At 33.1% G+C, this 22538-nt stretch overlaps 1 protein-coding gene across 2 annotated transcripts in view; it reads left to right on the top strand.

Moving 5' to 3' along the window:
• The window catches only part of PGR (progesterone receptor), a 109190-nt gene extending 98687 nt beyond the window's left edge, over positions 1-10503 (top strand). For both annotated transcript variants that reach the window (XM_055320794.1, XM_055320795.1), the window contains 2 exons: positions 7711-7868; positions 10348-10503. In XM_055320794.1, the coding sequence (XP_055176769.1) occupies positions 7711-7868; positions 10348-10503 (314 nt within the window). The remainder of the gene's footprint in view (positions 1-7710; positions 7869-10347) is intronic.
• The last annotated feature ends 12035 nt before the right edge of the window (positions 10504-22538 follow it).

Raw genomic sequence — 22538 nt, 5'->3', positions numbered from 1 at the left:
TACACAATTTTGTTTGGAACTACTCTTTTTATATCAGAATAGGCAGTTATAACAAGTACCTTCAAAGATTAGTGGCATAATACAATAGCAGTTTATTTGTCACTCATATTCACAGTCCAGTGAGTTAGCAAGAAAACCCATGTTCCTTCCATATAGAACCTCCACCCATTCATAGCAGCTTGAAGTACCTGTTGGATCTAAGTAGAAGAGAAGCAATAAGTGAGAAAAGATTTGGAAGTGAGGCCTGGCAGTGTCATATGTCACTTCTACCCACAGTCTTTGACCCATATTAATTGTAAGAGAGGCTGGGAAATGCACTGTAGCTCTATACCCAGGAGAAACATGAAACAGCATTGGTCACCAGAAGGACATGTAGATATCCATTTCACTCTTTCTCATACACAAGGAACACACACACCTTTGCCTCAGTGGATATTCAAGAGTCTGGGTTGGAAAATTTTTAAAAACTGCTTTTACTTTTCACCTTTTTCTGTGCCCTATCCATGCACAGATAGGCTCAGCCTTTGAATATCTGAATTGATCCTTCTTTCACTCAGTGATTTGAAAGAGAATGTTAGGGAGCTAAGGTGAGCCAAGGGTCCTTCTTGGTAGTATCTTTTCAGGGACTTCTTCCAAGTAGCACAAATCTCAAATAGTGGAGGGGTGGGTCAGGAAAAAAGGCAAAAAAGCTAAATTCTTAAAAAGGAAGTTTTCCTCATGAAATCTGTATAAAGACAAGGACCAGTATAGGATCTAGGGATCCATAGCCCTATCCTCTTACCTTGGAGCAGAGACTCTCAAGCCTAATTTGATAAAAGAGCATAAAGTAGACTAAAGTATTGATATGGAACTAGCCAAGAAAGTCAACTAGAATAAATTTTATATGACAGTAGTTAAGTCCTGTCCTTTTCTTGGCAGTAATGAATCCTATAGCGGTTATGTTATAGATAATCCTAAATTCCTCAGACTAGTAGATATAATTAACATAATTATATATTTAGAGATAGGTTACATTATGCAGAAGGGCCATACAACCCCAAAATCTCAGTAGCTTAACAAAAAAAAAATAAGTATGTATTTTCCCCACTATATGTCCAATGCAGATCAACAGGGAGGCTCTGCTCATTGCCATCACTCAGGTACTCAGGCACATGGAAGCTTTATCTTGATATACACTTCTCCAATCACTAGAGCATTGGTAAGGAAGGAAGTGACATATATATATATATATAATTTCTAGTCACATACTATAGAAAACAAAATTCTTAGCCACGTGCAGCCTCAAGAAAAGGGAAAAACAGCAATATTTAGTGAATAGTACTAATGATTTCTGCAAATTCTAATAAAAATCCTAATGGGATTTTTGAGGAGAGACTTGGCAAAGCTTTAAGGAATTCATCTTTAAATCTCAAAAAATAAGTAGATAAGCATTACAAAAATTTTCAGGTGAAGAAGGAAATTAGAAATGTGCCTAATTAATACACTGTAACAGGAATAGATACACTAAATTGTTAGTCAAGTCAGACTAGCATATATTAATATGCTGTTGGAAACACAGTAAGTCAATGAGTATGGAGCAAATTAATATTGTTAGGAAAAATAAATTTTACATTGGAGAAAACTTAGTTTGGATATTTAGCTCAAATTATGTCTTAAAATAAATACCAGATAAGTTAAATGTACAGTCTTAAAATGTTAAAAACACTATAAAAGGAATATAAATGATTTTGAGATTACAAATAAGGAATACCTTTTTAAAAATAAATGCAATTGGAAAGTTGGTAAAGGAGAAGTTCAATGATTTGATACATAAGTATCAACCTCCAATTTGCCATTAAAAATTAAAATAAAGATCTTCAGGAAAATATGTCAAGTTGAACACACCATTGCTCCCTCTCAAATTACTTTAAATATTACTAAAGGGATTTTTTTTAAGAAATAAAAGAGAATGAACTGGGTGGTGGGCACTTGACGGGATGAGCACTGGGTGTTATTCTGTATGTTGGCAAATTGAACACCAATAAAAAATAAATTTATTATTAAAAAAAAAGAAATAAAAGAGAATGAGAGGAGTGAATAAGAATAAAATTCTGAAAGCCAGTGAGCAGAGCCAATTTAGCATAACTAAGAAGGTTGAATTTTAAGCCACAAGTAAGAAAAGCCAAGAAGTACCTTGATTTGCAATACCAAATCTCTGGCATGTTTCTCAGTTGGTGACAACAATGATTTTTTTTCTTTTTTTTTGTGTATTTTTTTATTGGAGTTTGATTTGCCAACATATAGTATAACACCCAGTGCTCATCCCATCAAGTGCCCCCCTCAGTGCCCATCACCCAATCACCCCATCCCCCTCCCACCTCCCCTTCCACTACACCTTGTTCGTTTCCCAGAGTTAGGAGCCTCTCATGGACAACAATGATTTTTTGAGATGAGAGTGAAGGTAGAGTTAACACAAAGTTCTTTTAAAAGTCTGTATCCAGAAATCACCCAACCATAAAATTGTCCCTCTCCAATTCAGAGAGCTTAGGTTTAGTTCCTGAAGAGGATATAACAGAGAGTAGTTGGATATAACAGGATATAACAGAGGTGAACTGTAGGCACTGTTGAGGATGAGGGGTCCTATGATGACAATAGATTAATAATGTGCCAACTGTTGAGACACCATCTTCCAGCATACTTACCTCACCCCCTCTATCAAAACATTGTCATCCAGGTTCATATCCTCTAGACAGGAGACTGAAGGATTATTCTGTGCAAAATCTCTTTTCCAGAAAGAAAAGAAACTAATATGTTAAATAGCAGATGTTTCTCTGAAATAGCTCAGCCAGATTGCCCTGTACTAAAGCTTATAGTCAAGCACTACCCATTGAAACAGGACTGTGAATCAGCCTTATAGCTTTCCACTCTTGAATATAAATAACCAAGGCATCTGAGAGAATCCTTTGACATCAAAGACAATGAAATCAGAAATAAAACAAAGTTGGAAGAAACAGATGATGTAGGAAGATGAAAACCTCAAAAAATTAAAAAGCTATCCCCTCTGTAGAAAGATGAGAATATTTTGCACCCAAGGAACAAGTACTGAATACTGTAAGAAAGGAATAACACATTAAAAGCAAAGAGCTCAGGATCCCTGGGTGGCGCAGTGGTTTGGCGCCTGCCTTTGGCCCAGGGCGCGATCCTGGAGTCCCGGGATCGAATCCCACGTCGGGCTCCCGGTGCATGGAGCCTGCTTCTCCCTCTGCCTGTGTCTCTGCCTCTCTCTCTCTCTCACTGTGTGCCTATCATAAATAAATAAAAATAGAAAAAAAATAAAAGCAAAGAGCTCTTAGATACTGAAAATTGAAAAGCAGAGTTTATATATATATATATGTGTGTGTGTGTGTGTGTATATATATCTATATATACCTATGTATAGAATAAAGCAAAAAAAAAAAAGAATAAAGCAGAATTTAAGTCAGTACAGGCATTGGTAGACAAAGAAAACTTCTCAAAAGTAGAACTAAAAACCAAAAAACGTAGAAAATCTGAATCAAGGAGGCCCAACACCCAAATAGTTGGAGCACTAGAAAGAAAGAACAGGAAAATACATAGGAGAAGAAATCATCAAGGAAACAATTAGTGTTTTTAACAAAAAGTGTTTGGAAAACTTCGTTAAAAAAATGAAGTTGGACTCTTATTAACTTAAAATAGATCAAAGGCCTAAATCTAAGAGCTGAAATTATAAAACAAACAAAACAAAAAAGCTTCATGATGTTGAATTTGGCAATGATATGACAATTTGTCTTGGATATGACACATAAAACTCAGGCAATAAAAGAAAAAAAGGAATTTCATCAAATTTAAAACTTTAGTGCATCAGAGGTCATGATCAACAAAATAAATGTCAACCCACTGTATGGGAGAAAAAAATTTGAAAATCATGTATCTGATAAAGAAAAGGAATAATAATATCCAGAATATATAAAGAACAATTTATTTAACAATTAAAAAAATTTTAAATTGACAAGGGCCTGAATAGACAGTTCTCTAAAGAAGGTATACAAATAGACATTAAACACATGAAAAGATGCTCAACAAATTATTAGGGAAATACAAATCAAAACCACAGTGAGATACCACTTCTTACACCCATTAAGATGATTATTTACTCTTAGTAAAACAAAAAGTTGTACTAGAAATCATAATGTATACTATGTGTGACTTGACTGTGATAGCATTTTACATAACAAGATAATAAATTCTGAATACTCATTTAACCAATATTATGAAAATATTAGGAAGATGAGGATTAGGAAGGTGTGTGTGTGCACTTGTGCACTACTGGTGTGGAGGTGATGGTAAATCTGAAAGATGGAAATAGAGCTACAGTCTCATTTTCCACACTAGAAAATCAAAAGTGAAAAATAAAAAAAATCAAGAATCAGGACTACAATGTTGCTGTTTAATTCTGGGAAGGAGGGACGCCTGGGTGGCTCAGCAGTTAAGCATCTGCCTTCGGCTCAGGGCGTGATCCTGGGATCTTGGAGCAAGTCCCAGCATTGGTCTCCCTGCATGGAGCCTGCTTCTCCACCCTCTTCCTGTGTCTCTGCCTCTCTCTAGGTGTCTCTCATGAATAAATAAATAAAATCTTTAAAAAATAATAATAATTCTGTAGAAGGAAAAATTAAAATAAATAGATGAAAAAGTTGGAAGTGTTTACTTCTGGATCATGAGAAAAGTAGGGTTGCCTGGGCACTACTAGTTTTTTGCCCTAAAAAGGTTGCAAAATTGTAACAAGGTATCTAAAAATTAAACAAACTTAGAAAAAAATTTGAAATATACCCTATAGATAAGTGAGTACTAAATAGAAAAAAAATGTAAGTCATTAATACACTTAAGAAAATTGTTCAGCCTCATTAATAATTTGAGAAATGAAAATGAGATATTTTAATTTTCTGTGTGAAAAGCAAAGATTACCTAAAATGTAAACACTCAGTAGTTACCACAAAACAGTTAAATAGTAAGAAGTTTAGGAATGTATAAGAGTGGGCACCCCTGGTGGCGCAGTGGTTTAGCGTTGCCTGCAGCCCGGGGTCTGATCCTGGAGACCCAGGATCGAGTCCCGCGTCAGGATCCCTGCATGGAGCCCGCTTCTCCCTCTGCCTGTGTCTCTGCCTCTCAGTCTCTCTCTCTCTGAATAAATAAATTAAAAAAAAAGAAACTTATTTTATTTTTTTAATAAATTAATTTTTATTGGTGTTCAATTTACCAACATACAGAATAACACCCAGTGCTCATCCCGTCAAGTGTCCCCCTCCATGCCCGTCACCCATTCACCCCCACCCCCCGCCCTCCTCCCCTTCCACCACCCCTAGAGTTCATTTCCCAGAGTTAGAAAGAAACTTATTTTTAAAAAAAAGGAATGTATAAGAGTTAAGAAAGTTAATATCTTTTATTGCAATAATCGTACTTCTAAGGTATATACACTTTTAAAAAATCAAAAAATATATTCATAATAAATATTGTTTAGATTTAATAAAGTATTTCAAATAACAAATAAGACAAGTTGTATTCTTACAATTTTGTGAAGTGAAGCTAAATGTGAGAATTAAAACATTTATTTTTAAAGCATTTTAAGAGGTATAATAAGTAAATGTTCTCAATATAATGTTGGGAAATATCCCAAAGTATTGGATGGTAGGATCTGGTGACTTATAATTTTTTATGTATTTTCTATGCTTTCTAAAATTTTTCCAATGAATATATGCTATTTTTAAGTTAGCTCAGTCAAAAGATAAAGATCCTTGTTTTTTTAAAAAGTATTCTTATCTAAAATAGCATCTGACTAACTGCCCATGACTCACCATCTCCCAATTTGCCACTAAGATATTTGCAAGAAGTCCTAAAACTCACTTGTGGAATCAACAAGACCTGAGAGAAAATTCCCCAATCATATATTACTGGATGTAATAATTAAGGAAAAATGAATTAAGATAAGGAGCTCAAAGCAAATAGAAATATTTAGGAGAGCTGGTTCAGATGTATATACAGCAGTAAAATTTACAATCAAGTAAAAATCACATATTTCCAAAATTACCCTTGAAAGACTTTTTTATATTTATTATATGAGCCCTTAAAAACTCAAAAGCAAAGAATTTCTTTTTGTAAATCTGTGGCCTTATTTTTTTTCTAAGGGGAGTGGAAGCCAAGGTCTGATTGGACAACAAGGAATAAAAGTTTTTACAAAAGGATTTTTTTCTCTCCCTTTGCTAGGCATATACAGTTGATTTTGCTTAAATTAAATGTACTTCTCTATAGAAATATTGCTAAGGGTCAAGATCATAAATGTTTAGTTATATAAATCCAAGAGATTATGTAATTTTTTTCTTTCCTGCAGCAGTCTAGAATAGCTGCAGGAAAAGGCAGCTGCTTCATTTAAGTTTGAAGGTTTGTTTGTAAGATAAATGCAACCAAAGAAAATGAAACAAGGAAATTGGGAGTTCTGGTGATAAGTTGCTGAAGAAATCAACAGAGCATCTCAAACAAGTGATAACAGAAGGACCTAAAATATTAAGAAAAAAAGTTGTAGGTAAAATTGACAACACAGTAAAAATAAGAGAAGCAGTAAGAATAGGAAGTTGTGCCTAAAATTTGGATATCAGAATTAAAGATTACAGAGGTAAATATCTGAATTAGCAGTTAACATCAGATGGGAATAAGAGGGCAACCTGGGTGGCTCAGCGGTTTAGCGCCCCCTTCAGCCCAGCACCTGATCTTGGAGACCTGGGATCGAGTCCCACTCAGGCTCCCTGCAATGTAGCCTGCTTCTTCCCCTGCCTGTGTCTCTACCTCTGTCTCTCCCTGTTCTCATGAGTAAATAATAAATAAATAAACAAACAAACAAATAAATAAATAAATAACAAATGGGAATAAGAAGCATTCCCATTAAAATAAGCAACAAAATAGGAATATGTGCCATTGTTATTATTTAATATTGTTCTGGAAGTCCTACTAAACAGTGCACTGAATCATGAAGCAGAAATGAGAGCTACAACTATACAACTATTGGAAAGGGGGAAATGAATATATTTTTAATATAGTACTGTATACCAAAAAAAAAGATAATCAAAACTATTTGAATTGAAAATAGAAATTAAAATAAATAAGTAAAAATAGAGTATAATGAAGTGGTGGTGTATAAGAGAAGTATTGAAATATCAATAGCTTTCTTTCATATCAGCAGGAAGGAGTTAGGATATTTAATGAAGCAATGCTAAAATCACAACAAAAATGGTAAGTTATCCATGAATAATCTCAATGACAAATACTTCAGATTTATATGAAGACAAACTTGACAGAGCAATCCAAGTATTTGTTCAAATACTTTTTCTTTAAAAAAGACCCACCGTGCATATAATTATAAACTAAATTCATTCCTGAGACAGGAATATAGAATGACAGATGCTCTTTTGAGTAAGTGCTAAGTTAGATGAATAATCCATTAATACAAATCTAAAATAGGTGAGCTAAAATGTCCTTTATTTAATTGTTCTTATATTCTTCAAGAGAAGTATAAGTTTATGTGTCCTAAAACTATCAATAACACTGTTTCAACATGTTCATATTAGAGTTGCATATCAAAACTTTACACAGCTCAGAAATTTTTATTACAAACTGCTGCTGTTAATTTTTTAAGCATAACTGCCACTTGTAGTTATATTCTTACAGTTCCTTTGGAAGGACTAAGAAGTCAAAACCAGTTTGAAGAGATGAGATCAAGCTACATTAGAGAGCTCATCAAAGCAATTGGTTTGAGGCAAAAAGGAGTTGTCTCTAGCTCACAGCGTTTCTACCAACTCACAAAACTTCTTGATAACTTGCATGATGTAAGTATTTTGTGTTCTAGGATATCAGTGTTTATTTTCTGAATTTCTATAACCTTTTAAATTTTAATCTACATTTTACTTTATATGGTTTCTTCAAACTCATATTTGTACTATATTTTAAAAAAACAGTATTTGCATCACACTGCTCAGAACTTATATTGTGCTTTTTTCACTTTCAATGTATATCACCCAAATATCCTTTTACTAGTATTTGTATAACTTGAGAGTAATTTAATTGTATAGGAATTGTGATACATTTTCCTGAATATGCTCTAAAATATTTTGCCTATTAGAAAACATTTTATATACAGGAAGCAAAGCACAAAGGTATAGATGTGGAAAATAAGACTCTCATATCATTTTGGATGGAATTACAAGTTAATAACAGTGCTAATAATAATGGACAATATGGTAATCTACTCACTGGGTCAAATTTGAGACCTTATTTCTGAAAATGAACAGATAGCCAAGGATTATTAGCCATATAGGTAAAGCCTGTATAATGAAAGTCAGAAATCAAATACACAGAAAAAAAGTAATGAAGGAAAAAGCATCAGAACAGAGAACAGAAAAGATTAAAAAAAAAAGATATTCAGAGAACTAAAAATGATATTGCATCCATGAGACATAAATAGAAAACATTTGGAAGGAACATTTAGAAAGCAAATACTTTTGGATAATTAAATATAGAGAAACAAAAATTTAAAATTTAACAGAAGGGCTAATATTTAAGTATCAGAAAAACTCAGAAGAAATAACAAAAAAGATAAATGAAAAATTAGAAGAGACAACAAATTTAGGGGATTAATCTAAGGAGGTTCAATCTCCAATAAAAGGAATTTCTAAAAGAACAGAGAAAATCAAGGTGAAGAAATTACATAATAAATCTTAAAATAAAAATTAGTGGACCAGAGGGATTTGAATTTTCTGATTGTAAAAGTCCAGTGCACAGGTACAAAACAATTGAACAAAGGCACACTATTTTAGGAATTTTAAAATACCAGAAATAAAAAGACTATCCTAAAATAGAGTAAGGAGAAAAGAAACAACTCACATAAAAAATTATCAGGAATCAAAATGATGGACTTCTGAACAGCAATTCTGGAACCCAGAAAACAATGGAGCAATGGCTTCAGAATTTTGAAGGAAAGGAAAATCTTCAAAGAATTTTATACCTAGCCAAGTCATCAAACAAATATGATGGTACCTTAAAAAGGATTTTCAGACATGCAAGGTCTCAGAGAGCCTACCTCAAATACCATCTTCTCATGGACGTCTACAGAATGTTTTAATGATAAAACACTGAAATAAGACAATAAAGTAGAAGATCCAACCCAGGAGAGATACAAAAGGATATTCTAGCACATTAACTGTGCTAAGCAATTATTAGTCTAGATTGTAGCAGTAATGCCCAGGGTTTCAGAATACTAGTACAAGGGAAAAAAAGATGGAACTAGGGAGTACCAGTATGTCTGAACATGCTCAGATGAGTTTTTAAAATTGTGTCGAAGAATTAGACTATGGCTTTGTGATAAATATAAAGGAAACAAAGCAAACAGAAACACAAAATGATTAGCTCTAGCAAAATAAAAATAAATCATATATGAAAGGAACTGTAATCCAGCAGGAACAATAAAAATTTTTATAATATAATTACTGGATATTGATTTAGTAAAAAATTGAGATAAAGCTATATAGAGAATGAGGAGAAGAAAACTCGTACATAATTGGGAGCGGTATCTAGTATAGGAGAGCTGAAACCTCATGTTCCATAATAGAAATAAATCAATAATATCAAATTTGAAAAACAAAATTTGTTAGAAATACAGAGATAAATACTTAAAGATATGGGCTAAAGAAGTTGAAAATGGTTGCATTTGGGGAACTAGAATAAGAATGGGAAGAATTCTATGAGAAAACTGCTGGATTTCATTGTTACTGTTGGGTTCTATTTGACTTTTAAAATTACTTACATTAAAAAAATAAATAAATAAATTACTTACATTAATTATTTGACAAAAATTAAAATTAAATTAAAATGAAATATGTTAGGTTGTATTGACAGAGGAAGAGTCAATATATTGTTATGTAAAAAAGCCACCCTGTTAACAAATAGACTTTATTAAATAATTGCATTTTATATATATATATATATCATTGTGTATACTGTGTATATACCTGGGTATGTTTGCATACATGTATGAAAAGAAAAAAGAACTCAAAAGAAAGACACCAAAATGTTCATATCAGTTATCCTGTGGGATTATGAAAGACTTTCATTTCTTTAAATCTTTCTGTGCTATCGGAATGTTTCATTGTATGTAATATTTTACATGTTATTTTAGAAAGTGAAGAGAGTTATTTTGGAAAGAAAACAACTTTATGAGTGTTTATATTGTTAGAAAAATAAGTTGTCATGTTTTATTATATGAATGTATTAATTTTTTACATGTTTCTTATCCATTTGTAAAACTAACAGCTTGTCAAACAGCTTCATCTGTACTGCTTGAATACATTTATCCAGTCCCGGGCACTGAGCGTTGAGTTTCCAGAAATGATGTCTGAAGTTATTGCCGCACAGTTACCCAAGATCTTGGCAGGGATGGTGAAACCTCTGCTCTTTCATAAAAAGTGAATGCCATTTTTATCGTTAACAATTAAATTTTGTGGTATGTCTGTTTCTCTTTTGGTCAGGATTGTGAGGTCTTGGGATTTTACGATTTTCTTCTCAAAGCCTTACATTTATAACATATCACATTGTGTTAATTTCAGAAAAAAATGTGAAGTTTTGTTTTCTGTATAATGCATAATTAGAATTTTAAGGTGTTTCTGTGTGCCCGTATATTCTTTAACAGTTCACAAGATTAAAAATTACTAAAATTGTTTGCCAAAGTAAACTTAGTCTTTTCCATGCTATTTCATATCATTTAAGTGAAGATTTTTAACTTTTGCATCTAACCAATCTTCTACTTTAGAGGAAAAAAAATCTTATATGTAAAAATAAAAAAGTTATTTTATGTTCCTCTTAGGTAGTTCCCTTTGTCTTCTTGAGTTTATTCACAAAAATAAGTCTTTAAAATGGTATGCAAAATTTTCTCTACATGAGCGTATATAAATTTTTGTGAAGAGAAAATTCATAACCTTAGGTTTTCTAAAGGGCTTTTAATGAAAAAAAATAGAAAGAAAGAGAGTTTAAAATTTCTGAAATAGACTAAGGGTGTGATATTAGGAAAAACAGCTCATATATTGACTGTTGCCCAAATTGGAAATCTCTAAGAGAGTTATTAAGGAGAGCCATATTATTATGACAACAGTATTAGGGGTTTTGTAGTTTTTTACTAACCTTTTTGGGGACTTGTCTTTTAATAAAATATTGTGAATCGAAATAGCAGTCCAGAGGCATCTGTGGCCTAATGCCACACCTTTCCATCTGGCGCAAGTGGAAAATCACTTAAACTTACTGATTTTTTATTTCCTTACCTTTACCACTGCAAAGTGCTCCTTTTGGTCAGAGCTCCTTATTCCCTTCTTAATCAAAAAAGAAAGGAAGGGAGGGATGGAAGGAAAGGGATGGAGGAAGGGAAGAGAAAATAAGAAATACTATTCTCTTTCTTTACTCAGTGGGAGATAACGACAAATCGAAAGTTTTTGAGTGCCTCTGATCCAATTCTAAGAGAGAAATTTCAAGAAATACTAGATACTGTCTTAAAATAATACAGCCAATTACAATAACTAGAAAACACAATTCACACTGTTATATGAACTGAAAATATTACATTAGAAAATGGACAAGAGTTCTTTTCTGAGATGAGTCACTGGAGATCCATTTATTTTTTAAAGATCTATCTATATATCTGTATATGTAAATATAGATAGATATATTAAAAAATAACAGGAAAAACTAAGTTCATCCATTGATAAAATTCAATTAAAAGTATTGTTCTCTATATAATTTATACCATTTTAGTCATATATTATACATTTATGTCTTTATTGTACATAAATTAATATATATAATATTTTTAACAGCTCAGAGTAACTTGTAGACCAAATTCTTTTTCTAAATTTTTAAAAAATTGGACATTATCTCACAAATAAGACATACCACCTTATGTAAATTAATAGTTGTTAATGAGAAAACCAAAGTAACTGAAAACAATACAGAAAACATTTACTGACTTCTCCAATTTCTTAATACACTTTGGAGTACCCATTCCATTCAACTGATAAATCCTTGCTGTTTACCAAGGGACAGTAACATTTCTGAATGAATACTAATATAACCCCCAATAAAGATAAAGTGGTTTCATCTGATAAAAAAATGGCATGACAGTGTTACCATAACTGTTTCTTACCAGTAAATTCTCCATTTACAAAAAGAATGATGAATAGTGTATCTATAAATAGTGAATTCACATAAGGGATTTGAAATGGGGATTAAAATAAGCTCCATCCAATGCTCTTGGCTTAGGTCCATTAGAGCTAGGTGGCAAATATAATAAATCATATCCAAATTTTATAACATTTGGTTATAACATTCAGTTAGAGTTTAAACCACGTATTCCAAATAGTTTCAACATTAATATAAAATAGTCTCTTCCTTGGTATGTCTGACTACCTGTCTTTTTCTGTGAATACAATACCATAGACCACTGCTATTCAGTTATCTTTATACACATACAGACTCCTTCTCTTGCCACTCTCCAATCTGAAGTTAACTTCCTAAAAAGGATCTAATTTTACCATTTCTTCACTTTAAAATGTTCATTGACTTCCAGTCACCTGTTATAGTGATTCTCAGCTATAGCTGCACATTAGCATCTCCAAAGTGAGCTTTTTAAAAATACGCTTACCTGGGCTCCATCCTCAGTGATTTTATTTTAATTGCTCCACTCTTATTATTGCAGGAACACAGTAGTTACTCTGAAATGGTGTTCAAGCGTCAATTTCTATAACCTTACTCTCTCTCTGTCCTCCACTATCTTAAATTTAGCTTATGTTCCTGCCACACAAATCTTTTTCCATCAGTTTTCTGCCTGAATTTTCCTCCTTTGAAACCAATCACATCCATATCTCAGTCTTCAAGATTCAGCCAAGCCATTATTTTTGGAATGTTCTTTTCTGCATGTTCCAGATAGTGACTTGCTTCCTCATAAGGTTCACCCGGTATTTTGTGCATATCTGAAATATAATAGTGTCTTGTTCTACAATTTTGACTGTATTAGGAGCCTGGGAGCCAGTTTGAGGTAGGACAGACACATTTTTCTTAACTGGAAATCGTATGGCATGTTCTCATTTTTGGTATCACCATGGATCTGTATCATTCTTCTGTTACATCATTGCATCTCTGAATGCCTAACTTTATGGTTTTCTCTTCCCATATTCCTTATCTACATCACTTAATTTCTCTTCATCTCTCTTAAATTTTCTACTTCTTCCTACTTTGTGAGATCTCTGCTCAGACTGACTATACCATAGGAGAATAGAAGTACATGTTACATTTATTAAAAATAATTTATGCTCCCAGTTCTAAATTTCAAAACTGAATGGAGTATTATTTCCCTTCCTAAGAAAAATTCATTCCACAAATGCAAGTGTTTCTTATAGCTAAGTATCCCTAATTCAATATACAAGTTTTTTCGCATTTCTGATTCCATTTAACAAATATCAAATACCTCTGAAAGAAAATTACAGTCCAGTAGTAGGTATCAGTCACATGCTTGGTAAATGTAGCCACTCAAATACTTGTTGAGTGTACAAATGAAAATACAGTTTGATTTCATAGGTGCAAAACATTATAACCTCACTGAGAAATAATGCAGCACAAAGTAAAATATCAACTTGAAAATAAATATCAAATAACTCCTTAATTTGTATCAGTGATTCATTTGCATTAAATCTGTGTGTAAAATTCAATATCTTTCTTCCCCACAAGTATCATCCCAATAAATACATTTTATTTTATTATTTTTTTATTTTTTAAAGATTCTGTCTATTCATTCACGACAGACATAGAGAGAGAGAGGGAGGCAGAGACACAGGCAGAGGGAGAAGCAGGCTCCATGCAGGGAGCCTGATGCAGGACTCGATCTCAGGACTTCAGGATCCTGCCCTGGGCCAAAGGCAGGCACCAAACCGCTGAGCCACCCAGGGATCCCCCAATAAATCCATTTTAAATTTCTCCAGTATACAATAGAAGCAGTCTACCACTGTGGAGATAGTACCTCTCAGAATGGACTATACTATAACATAAGTAAATGAATGTAGATGTATCCAAAAAGAGAAAACAAAGTGTCATTAGCCTTTCACATTCAATAGAGAACAGTTGATGATAATATTTCATCTGGTTCTTGTTACTTTAAAACTATATTTTGATGACACAAATCCTGCACATATTTAATTTCCAACATATTTTTTTATTTCATTCAACTATGGGGGAACAGAATGTGGCGGCCAAAAGGTTTGGGTTTTGCTGTTATGGTTATTGTTGTTTTGCAACCTCCTAATAATAATGTTTGATATTCTTGATGTTGATCTTGATTTACAATGTAGATGTCTAAATATGAGAATTTAAAATTTTAGGCTAAACATTAAAAAAAGAAAAGAAGCTTTTGAAAAAGAACATAACATCACCAAATGGAAGATATCTAATTTCTAAATCTTTCTTTACAAATTCCTGCATACCAATGTCTCCATTCTTATGCAGTCATCATAACCTTTATCTTCATTTTACAGGTCATGTTCTTTCTGGTAGCTCTAAAGTGAAATTAATCATAAGAAGACAGGTTATATATCAGAAAATACTTGAAGTATTTTTGAGTTATAAATATTTCCTTTAAAAAGGCTTGAGAAAAAAAATAAAAAAGGCTTGAGAAGCCATTTGAGTCTGAATCAATTATACCACCAATATCAGTTGTGATGTAGCAGTTTTTCTGTTTTTATTAAAAACATGTCACTTTTTAATTAGGCAGTACTATTACTTTTCATATTTAATATTAAAATATTACATAGATTATATGTAAATATGACAGGTGATATGTTTTCTGCCAAAACAGTGCCTTTCAAATATCCTTGGCATGTCAACCTGTAACTTCTAAATTATCTATTACAGTGATATTTTTGTGATCCACACTGTAGAAGAGCTGACCCATGCCTATGCCCCTTCTCTGTCATTTACTAATCAAATGAGCTCAAGCAAGTCATTTAACCTCTCTGATTGAACCTGACTTTGCCCAAGTCTTTGCAATTAATAGAAATGAAAACAAAAAGTATACAGGTGGTCAGCAATAGTAACTGCTATTATTATGTTTTCATTAAGTCATAGTCCTGGCTATGATTTTATCAAATTAATCTGGCATACTCTATAGTGAAACAAAGAATCTAGAAAATGTAGTTACTTTATTGCTATTTCTATGTCCACACAAATATTTGATGAATTTCATTTGAAATTAGAACTAGACGTATTCAATTTCTTCATCTGTAAAGATATAATCTTTTGAATTTGAGGCCTATTTTATCAGAAATCTAAAAAGCCTATCACCCTTCCATTATAATATTAAGAATAATGGTACTGATTTTGACATTTTTAAAGTTATCTCTAAAATAGAGAGTTTAACTAGAACAAAGACCCTCCAAAAACATCTACGCAATGTACTACATGCTCAGACTATTTTTATTGTAATAATTTCTAGATGTTTTACTGTGAATACCTAAGCAATCTATTCTGCACTTATCCTTTATATACTAGATTTCAGGAAGAATATGAATCCTTTTAAATATCTTTATGATCTCCTGGTCATTGTGTATAAGTACTTAAAAGTTGAAAAAAATTTTTTTCCAATTTATTTTTTTCCAATTTAAAGATAACTCATTTTGTATTAAAGAATTCAACAACCATGTCTCCATTGATATAGTAAAATAGACAAGCAGACAACCCAAGGAAGGGCATAACTTTCTTTTTCTCAAAGTATGCCTTTTAGATAGCCATTAGATGTAGGGAATTTTTTTTACTCTTAAATTTTATAGGAAATACCTAGCCAGATAATCTAGCAAAAGTTTGCCAATTTCTAAATTACTTATTCTCACTAAACTTAGTCACATGATGATTTTAATGAAAAAGAATGATCTCTTAGCCTCTGTGGTTTCACTGTATTTTCCTTACTCAAGGTTTAGTGAAAACGACATTATCTCTGCCTAGCCTTTGCCATCTATTTAATGTACCATTATTCAATACTCCTTGCTCTTTACCAAATCCAAAAATTGAATGAAAAGCAGTAAATAAATGTCTCACCCTGTATTGTGGAAATTAATCCAGCTTGGATGGGTTTACATCCATAATATGAATCCATATATGAATTGGGCCTACATAATTGCATTCAAGTTGCATCATGTCCCTTTTTAAGCTCAGGAAAAAGTTCCTACAGACCATCCTTTTCCTGGGGCTGATAGAATCTGTACTTCCAGAGTTAGGCCTGAAACAATAATGGTCTTAAAAATTTGAAAATAAGAGATCAAAAGTAATTTCCTTTAATAATTTTCCCTCGTCATTGGAGAAGATTTAAGAATTTGGGGGTTGAGTGATAAGCAAAAAAGCAGTTCATAATAGCAGTGACTTAATATGTACATTATCTAAATATCCTGCAGCCAAAGAAGAACATAAAGGGATCTGTTCTCCTTGGAATTGATCACATTTCAAGGCAGAGCTCTGAGCACATGCCTGGAGGCTGCGCCCAGGCTTGTCCACAGCTCTATGCAGCTGTGCAGTTTGGAAGACTGTTGCAGGACTGCTGGATTAGTCCCAGAATGTCAACCTCATGTTCAATTTACTGGCTTTTGTTGCTTTATGTCATGCTGACCTTACTGTGAAACATGCGTTTGTTTGCTCTCTTTCCACTGATGGAAAAATAGGGAAAGCATTACTTTTAAGCTGCTTGAAAGCTTTAACTGACAAAGCACTTTCAAAGAAATCTGAACTAAGCAGCTAAGAAAGTATACCCATTCCATTTTACTGGTTTTGTTTTTTTTTTAAAGCATACAACATGCAATTCTTTAAAGAAAATGTATGGTATGACTTCTGAAATGTGACATCAACATCAAGGTCAATATTCAGATAGATATGAGCAAAATATTTAAATGGTATTGTAAATAGTTGTTCAAGCCTATTTTTATAATCTTTTGAAATTTCTCTTAATACATCATCAAATGCTGATGTATACAATTTAATAAACATAAGTTACTTTAAATGAAGCCCACTTTAATGTTTTTCCCTAGTCAATTATATATAAAATTTAACATCTCTTTTTCTTTGAGGGTTTTTTTTAATGATTTATAGTAGGGAGTGGTTTTAAAATTTTTGCCACTAAAGATACCTTTTATTGCCTACAACCTCTCTATAAAAATATGCCAGTTAAGAAATAGTTGGTTTTCTTTATGTTTTATTATTCAAAGCCATATAAATATGAGCTGCTGAGCAGCATAACAATTATGTCAGTGATTTGATGCAGTTTTAACTTGGTAAATATAAAAAAAATTATAATGGCAAAATAATCAATGGATACTTATCATAGCTTTCCTAAACTACCTTAAGAATGAGAGATTTGACGTGATATACATTATACAAAAATAAATCTGAGGGCTTCAAAATTCATGAGCAAGGCATATATGGAAACTTACTACAAGCATACCATACATATTCTTGTCAAAACAGAGATATGCAGCTCTGCAACATGAAGAAAATAAAACAGTGGTATGTTCTCCATAGGGTAAAAACACTAATCAGATTTATTTAAAGTGGTAAGCCCTGTATTTAACGTAACTAAGACTAGAAAGAAATTTTCACATGGCAGTCTTTTAGAACTTACCACTTTTACCAATAAAGTATCTACTTACGACCTGAGTGTTCTGCGCATTGTAACTTTTCTGATATGTGCATATTCATGAGAAAAATCAGAGCAAAGAGTTTTCTTTAAGAAGCTTTTCATTGTAATTTGGAAAAAATGGAAGAAAAAATATAAAATTTTTTACTTTGGAAGGAATAAATATGATGCAAAAGTGAACTGGAGAGTTCCTCTAAATAGTATCTTAAATGTTTTCCTTTATTGAGCAGGCAATCATATTAATCGTAAAAAACATGGGTGATCATGTTAAGGGATAACAATCTAAATGTTAGAGAAATTATCATTCACTATCCAAGCTATAAAACATAAATATACTCATAAACTGGCTTTTTGCTTTTTAAGATCTTCAATTTCTAATGAGGCTACATGGTTTAGAAAAAGAATACTGATCTCTAACTCTGTTTAGTTCTTAACTGGATGTATTAACACTTAGAAAGAACGTGGTGGGAATGGGGGTGGGAGGAAAATGAAGGAAGGAAGAGAGAAAGAAATGGAAAAGACTAGGACCAAATTACCCCTTTCAACTCAAACTAAAGATTTCCTGTTAATAGTTTACATCAACATAAAGTATCCAACTCTAGGTTATTTATGTTAATAGAACAAAAATAGGCCCTGAAACAACATGACTATTTGTACCACCACCACCACCACCACCTGTTTGTTTGTTTTTTTTAAGTTGAAAAGTCTTGCTTTAGGCATCATTTTGTTCTTCAACAACTGGTTATGAAGCATTTATTTTGTGTGTGCCAGTCATTCTGCCAGACTGTGGATAACCAGTGAATACATTAAACAGGTATGAATATCTTCTCTGAGCTTACAGTTGGATGGAGACTAGAAACAGGTAAAGAGTTATAACATTGTATGATAAGTGCAGTGATGAGGAGATAAGGGGAGCTATTGGAGCATCTATTAGAGGCACCAAATTTGATTTAAGAGTGAGCAAAGGTGTCTTGAAAAAAAAGTTCTGAGCCATAATCTAAAAGTGGTTTAAGAATTAGCTGATAGACCTGATGGTGAGAGAGAGTGTGAGGTGGGGCTGATGAGGAGGCTAACGAAGAAAACAGGTCTAGAAATCCGTGGTCTTATACATGGTATTATGTAGTCTTGATTCTGTTTTAAGCATAATTCAGGTGGGTAAGACAACTCACTCTCACCAAAATCTGGAGAGTAGAGTTGGAGATGGCTAATCCTGGAGGCAGAGAGAATATTTTTGAGGAAGTCACAGTATTTTGGTGAAAAATGGTCATAAACAAGAAGAGTTTATCATTACCTCTTCCCTAATTTTCCAGATATTTCAAAGAAACATAACTTTGACAGAACTTGGAAAAGTAGGTGAAATACACTTTATAAATTGTTAAACACAAGGTCAGATGTCTGTTTACTATGTTGTGCTGAAACTTTCCAATTTTTCATCAAAAACAATAGAAATTAGAAAACTTCGTTTACAAAATTCCAGAATCCTATCTATCCAAACATCTCTATCCCTCTACTAGGACCCCTACCTTTTCCTGCCTATTGAACCTCAAGATCACCTGGTCTGTGCACAAAGGTAAGACAAAAACAGCTCAAGAATCAGCAAATAGGAAAGGAAACTGAGCTGTGTTAAACTAGTAAATAACACATCATTTGTATGGATCCTCCTTTAGATGCCATTATATAGTATAATTACACAATGGCACCCATAATGAGGGCTTAATTCTCTGTAAGGGGTCTTGATATCTTCATGAAGACTTTTTCATGACTTCTTCAACCAAGTGTGGGGAGTTAAGGAATGAAGTCTGGTTTGTGATACAATGTGGAGCAAACCTGGCAGTGAAGAATGTATCCATCTCTTAATTTGAAAGAGCCTTATTTGGATTTACCTCATTCAATTTCCATCAAGGGCTATTCTTTCTTTTTACTTCCACTAACCAACAGCAGCTAGAAAGAAGAAGCAGCTTATTATGTTAGAACAGTGGTGGTGGGAAAGGCATTTTGTTTCTCTTGGTCCTCAGTAGCCTCACTAGTCCCTTGACATGCCTGGTCATAGGACCCACTGCTATTACCTTAAAATTTTTTTTTATTTACTTATGATAGTCACAGAGAGAGAGAGAGAGAGAGAGGCAGAGACACAGGCAGAGGGAGAAGCAGGCTCCATGCACCGGGAGCCCGACGTGAGACTCGATCCCGGGTCTCCAGGATCGCGCCCTGGGCCAAAGGCAGGCGCCAAACCTCTGCGCCACCCAGGGATCCCTGCTATTACCTTATATTCAAGTCTATGTCTCATAGTATCATCTGTTCTCTCTTCTCAGTACTACTGGGCCCTGTGACTTATCTGACTTGAAACCTTCTATTTCTTGCTGGTTCCACATATTCTTAGGCCCAGCTGCTTTCCCCATGTGGCCTCTGTATGCAGTTACCTTGTACCTTCAGAAGAGTCATGGCCCACTACTCTCTGCTCAGCCCCAACCCAGCTGGCCCTATGCCCAATCCAGGCTTCTCTGAGATGCTTGTAGACTTTATAGACATGCACAAAATTCATGGTTTTCTTGGACTTCACTTTACTTATCTGAATGTTCTTTTCCTTATCCCAACTCCTTCAAAACTAAGACACTGTCATCTTACCTCTTCATTCATCTGAATTACATAAGCCTCTCACTTCCTCTACCTATATATTTGAGGCTTCCCATGGGTCTTCAATGGAGTTCTCTTCCCCTATTTCTAGTAATGTTCTGTTTGAGTCTACCTCTTTAGGATACCTTTGAGATTTAGAAAACCCAATTCTCTTGGGTAGGAAAACCCAATTCTCCAGACTTGCTCTGCATTTCAAAGAACAATTGTATGAATCAGAAGTTCAACATTGACTTTTGTAAAGCATTTCTGCTGTAATGATCCTAATTCCTGGAGCAACTTGGCTGCTTCCAACTGACCAGGAAACATATCAGATGCCAAAAAGAAAAAAAAAAACATGTATTTCAATAAATATATACTTCTGATGTGCTTTGGAAATTCATATGAGATTTTCTGTCGAGAAGGTGAGACTGACCCTCCATCTGGTTATTCCTAAAAGTTCTGGCACTGGCTGGTGACAAATGCATAGCTGTAATGTGTGTGATGGTGGACTCATAAAAGCAACATCACATACTTATTTTCAATCTAATACTTTAGAATCTACCTGAAATATTTAGCAGACTTCTTTGCACACAGATTTTTATATTTTGTTATGTTGAAATTGATGAAATGTTCAGTTATCCATTTTGTTCCTTGTTGGTAAAACTAGTGTAATATTTGGCAAGAGATGCAAGAGAATCACCATTTCCCTCTCTCATGATTCACACCACTTTTAGTTCCATTGTTACTAGTCTATTTTGAGTAAATAGAGTACTAAGTACACACACTAGACTCATGCTTTTAAGCATATTTAGCTTCTATATACTTCTTGTGTCAGGTTTCACACTGGGGAGGAGGGTATTTCAGAGTACATTGGAAGTTCATCTGAGGTTTTTGCTAAGAAAGTAAGACTCTCTTCATCTATGTGTGTCTGGTACTGGTACCCAGGCAATGGTCAGGTGGTAAATGAAAAGTTATAAAAATTAGGTGATAGCAGGTATCATCGATGTATATTTGTTTTCAATCTAATGTCTGTTTTTGAGCTAAAGGTGGATTTTGAAGGAAATATGTTTGTGATTCACATGAGAAAACAGACACCTGACAAGTGTCTTACATTAAATTGGCTGGTAGTTTGAAATGAATCATCTTTGAATATGTTTTCTTAAAGACAACTTACAACTAATTTTATTATTCTATTCTCTGTGATAATAAAGAATAACTCACGTACATATATCTCTTTATTGATGAATTAGAACACACAAAACCTCAATACAGTACAAAGTACATAAGAATCATCAGTACATTCTTCTTTATTGGTCACCTTAAATTTGTAATCATTTCAGTTTTTTCAACAGTATGCATGGCATAAGGTGAGCTACAAATGTGGATGGTTTGGCATATGTAGACAATATCCATGACTGTGTGTACATTTTGATGAAGCAAGGAGTGACTGATAGACAAACTAGTTGTTCATGATGTCAAAATATACACTCAACTGGTATCTAGTAGAAATGATAATGCACTATTTTGGTTGCTTACATTGACAAAGTAAAAAGTTTGATATTTTTATAAAAATATTAACAATTTTCATTTGAAATGTAATGCACTAAACTAAAAAGTATGTAACCTAATTGTTAGTAACAAAGTATTTCAGACTAGTATCAGGCATTGGTTTCACTACCAGGAATATAAATTTAATATTGGGAATATATAAATGTACTTGTGTAGTGAATAAAATAAGGGCCTAGAGGGTATAAGGAATTGTGATAGGCCTTTGGAGACACAAAAATAAAGTTAAACAGATTTCCTGCTTTTAAGATCCAGGTGATAAGAGGTCAGATGTTATTTGAAACTTAAACAATACTTCTTTTTTATTCAATCAGCTTCATTTGAAATGTAGCTGAAACCAGAAAGTTTTATTGGATTACTTGGGCATGAAAATGTTCCTTTAATATTAAAAACATCACTTCATTTGTTCTTGTTTAACACTGTATTTACTGTTTTTAAATTAAATATGTTTCCATGTTCAGATTTATAAACTTAAATGAGAAGCTTCATATTTGTGTATAAAAATAATGCTGTTTTTTGTCAATATCTGATTTTGATAGTTGGTGTTTTCCTAATTTTACATTGAACTATTCAATGAATGAAGAGAAAATATAGTAAATGGTCCTGGCTGTCAATG

This window comes from Nyctereutes procyonoides, unplaced genomic scaffold, assembly GCF_905146905.1.
Source record: "Nyctereutes procyonoides isolate TBG_1078 unplaced genomic scaffold, NYPRO_anot_genome, whole genome shotgun sequence".
Classification (NCBI taxonomy): domain Eukaryota; kingdom Metazoa; phylum Chordata; class Mammalia; order Carnivora; family Canidae; genus Nyctereutes; species Nyctereutes procyonoides.
This window is presented reverse-complemented; position numbering and strand designations above follow the sequence as displayed.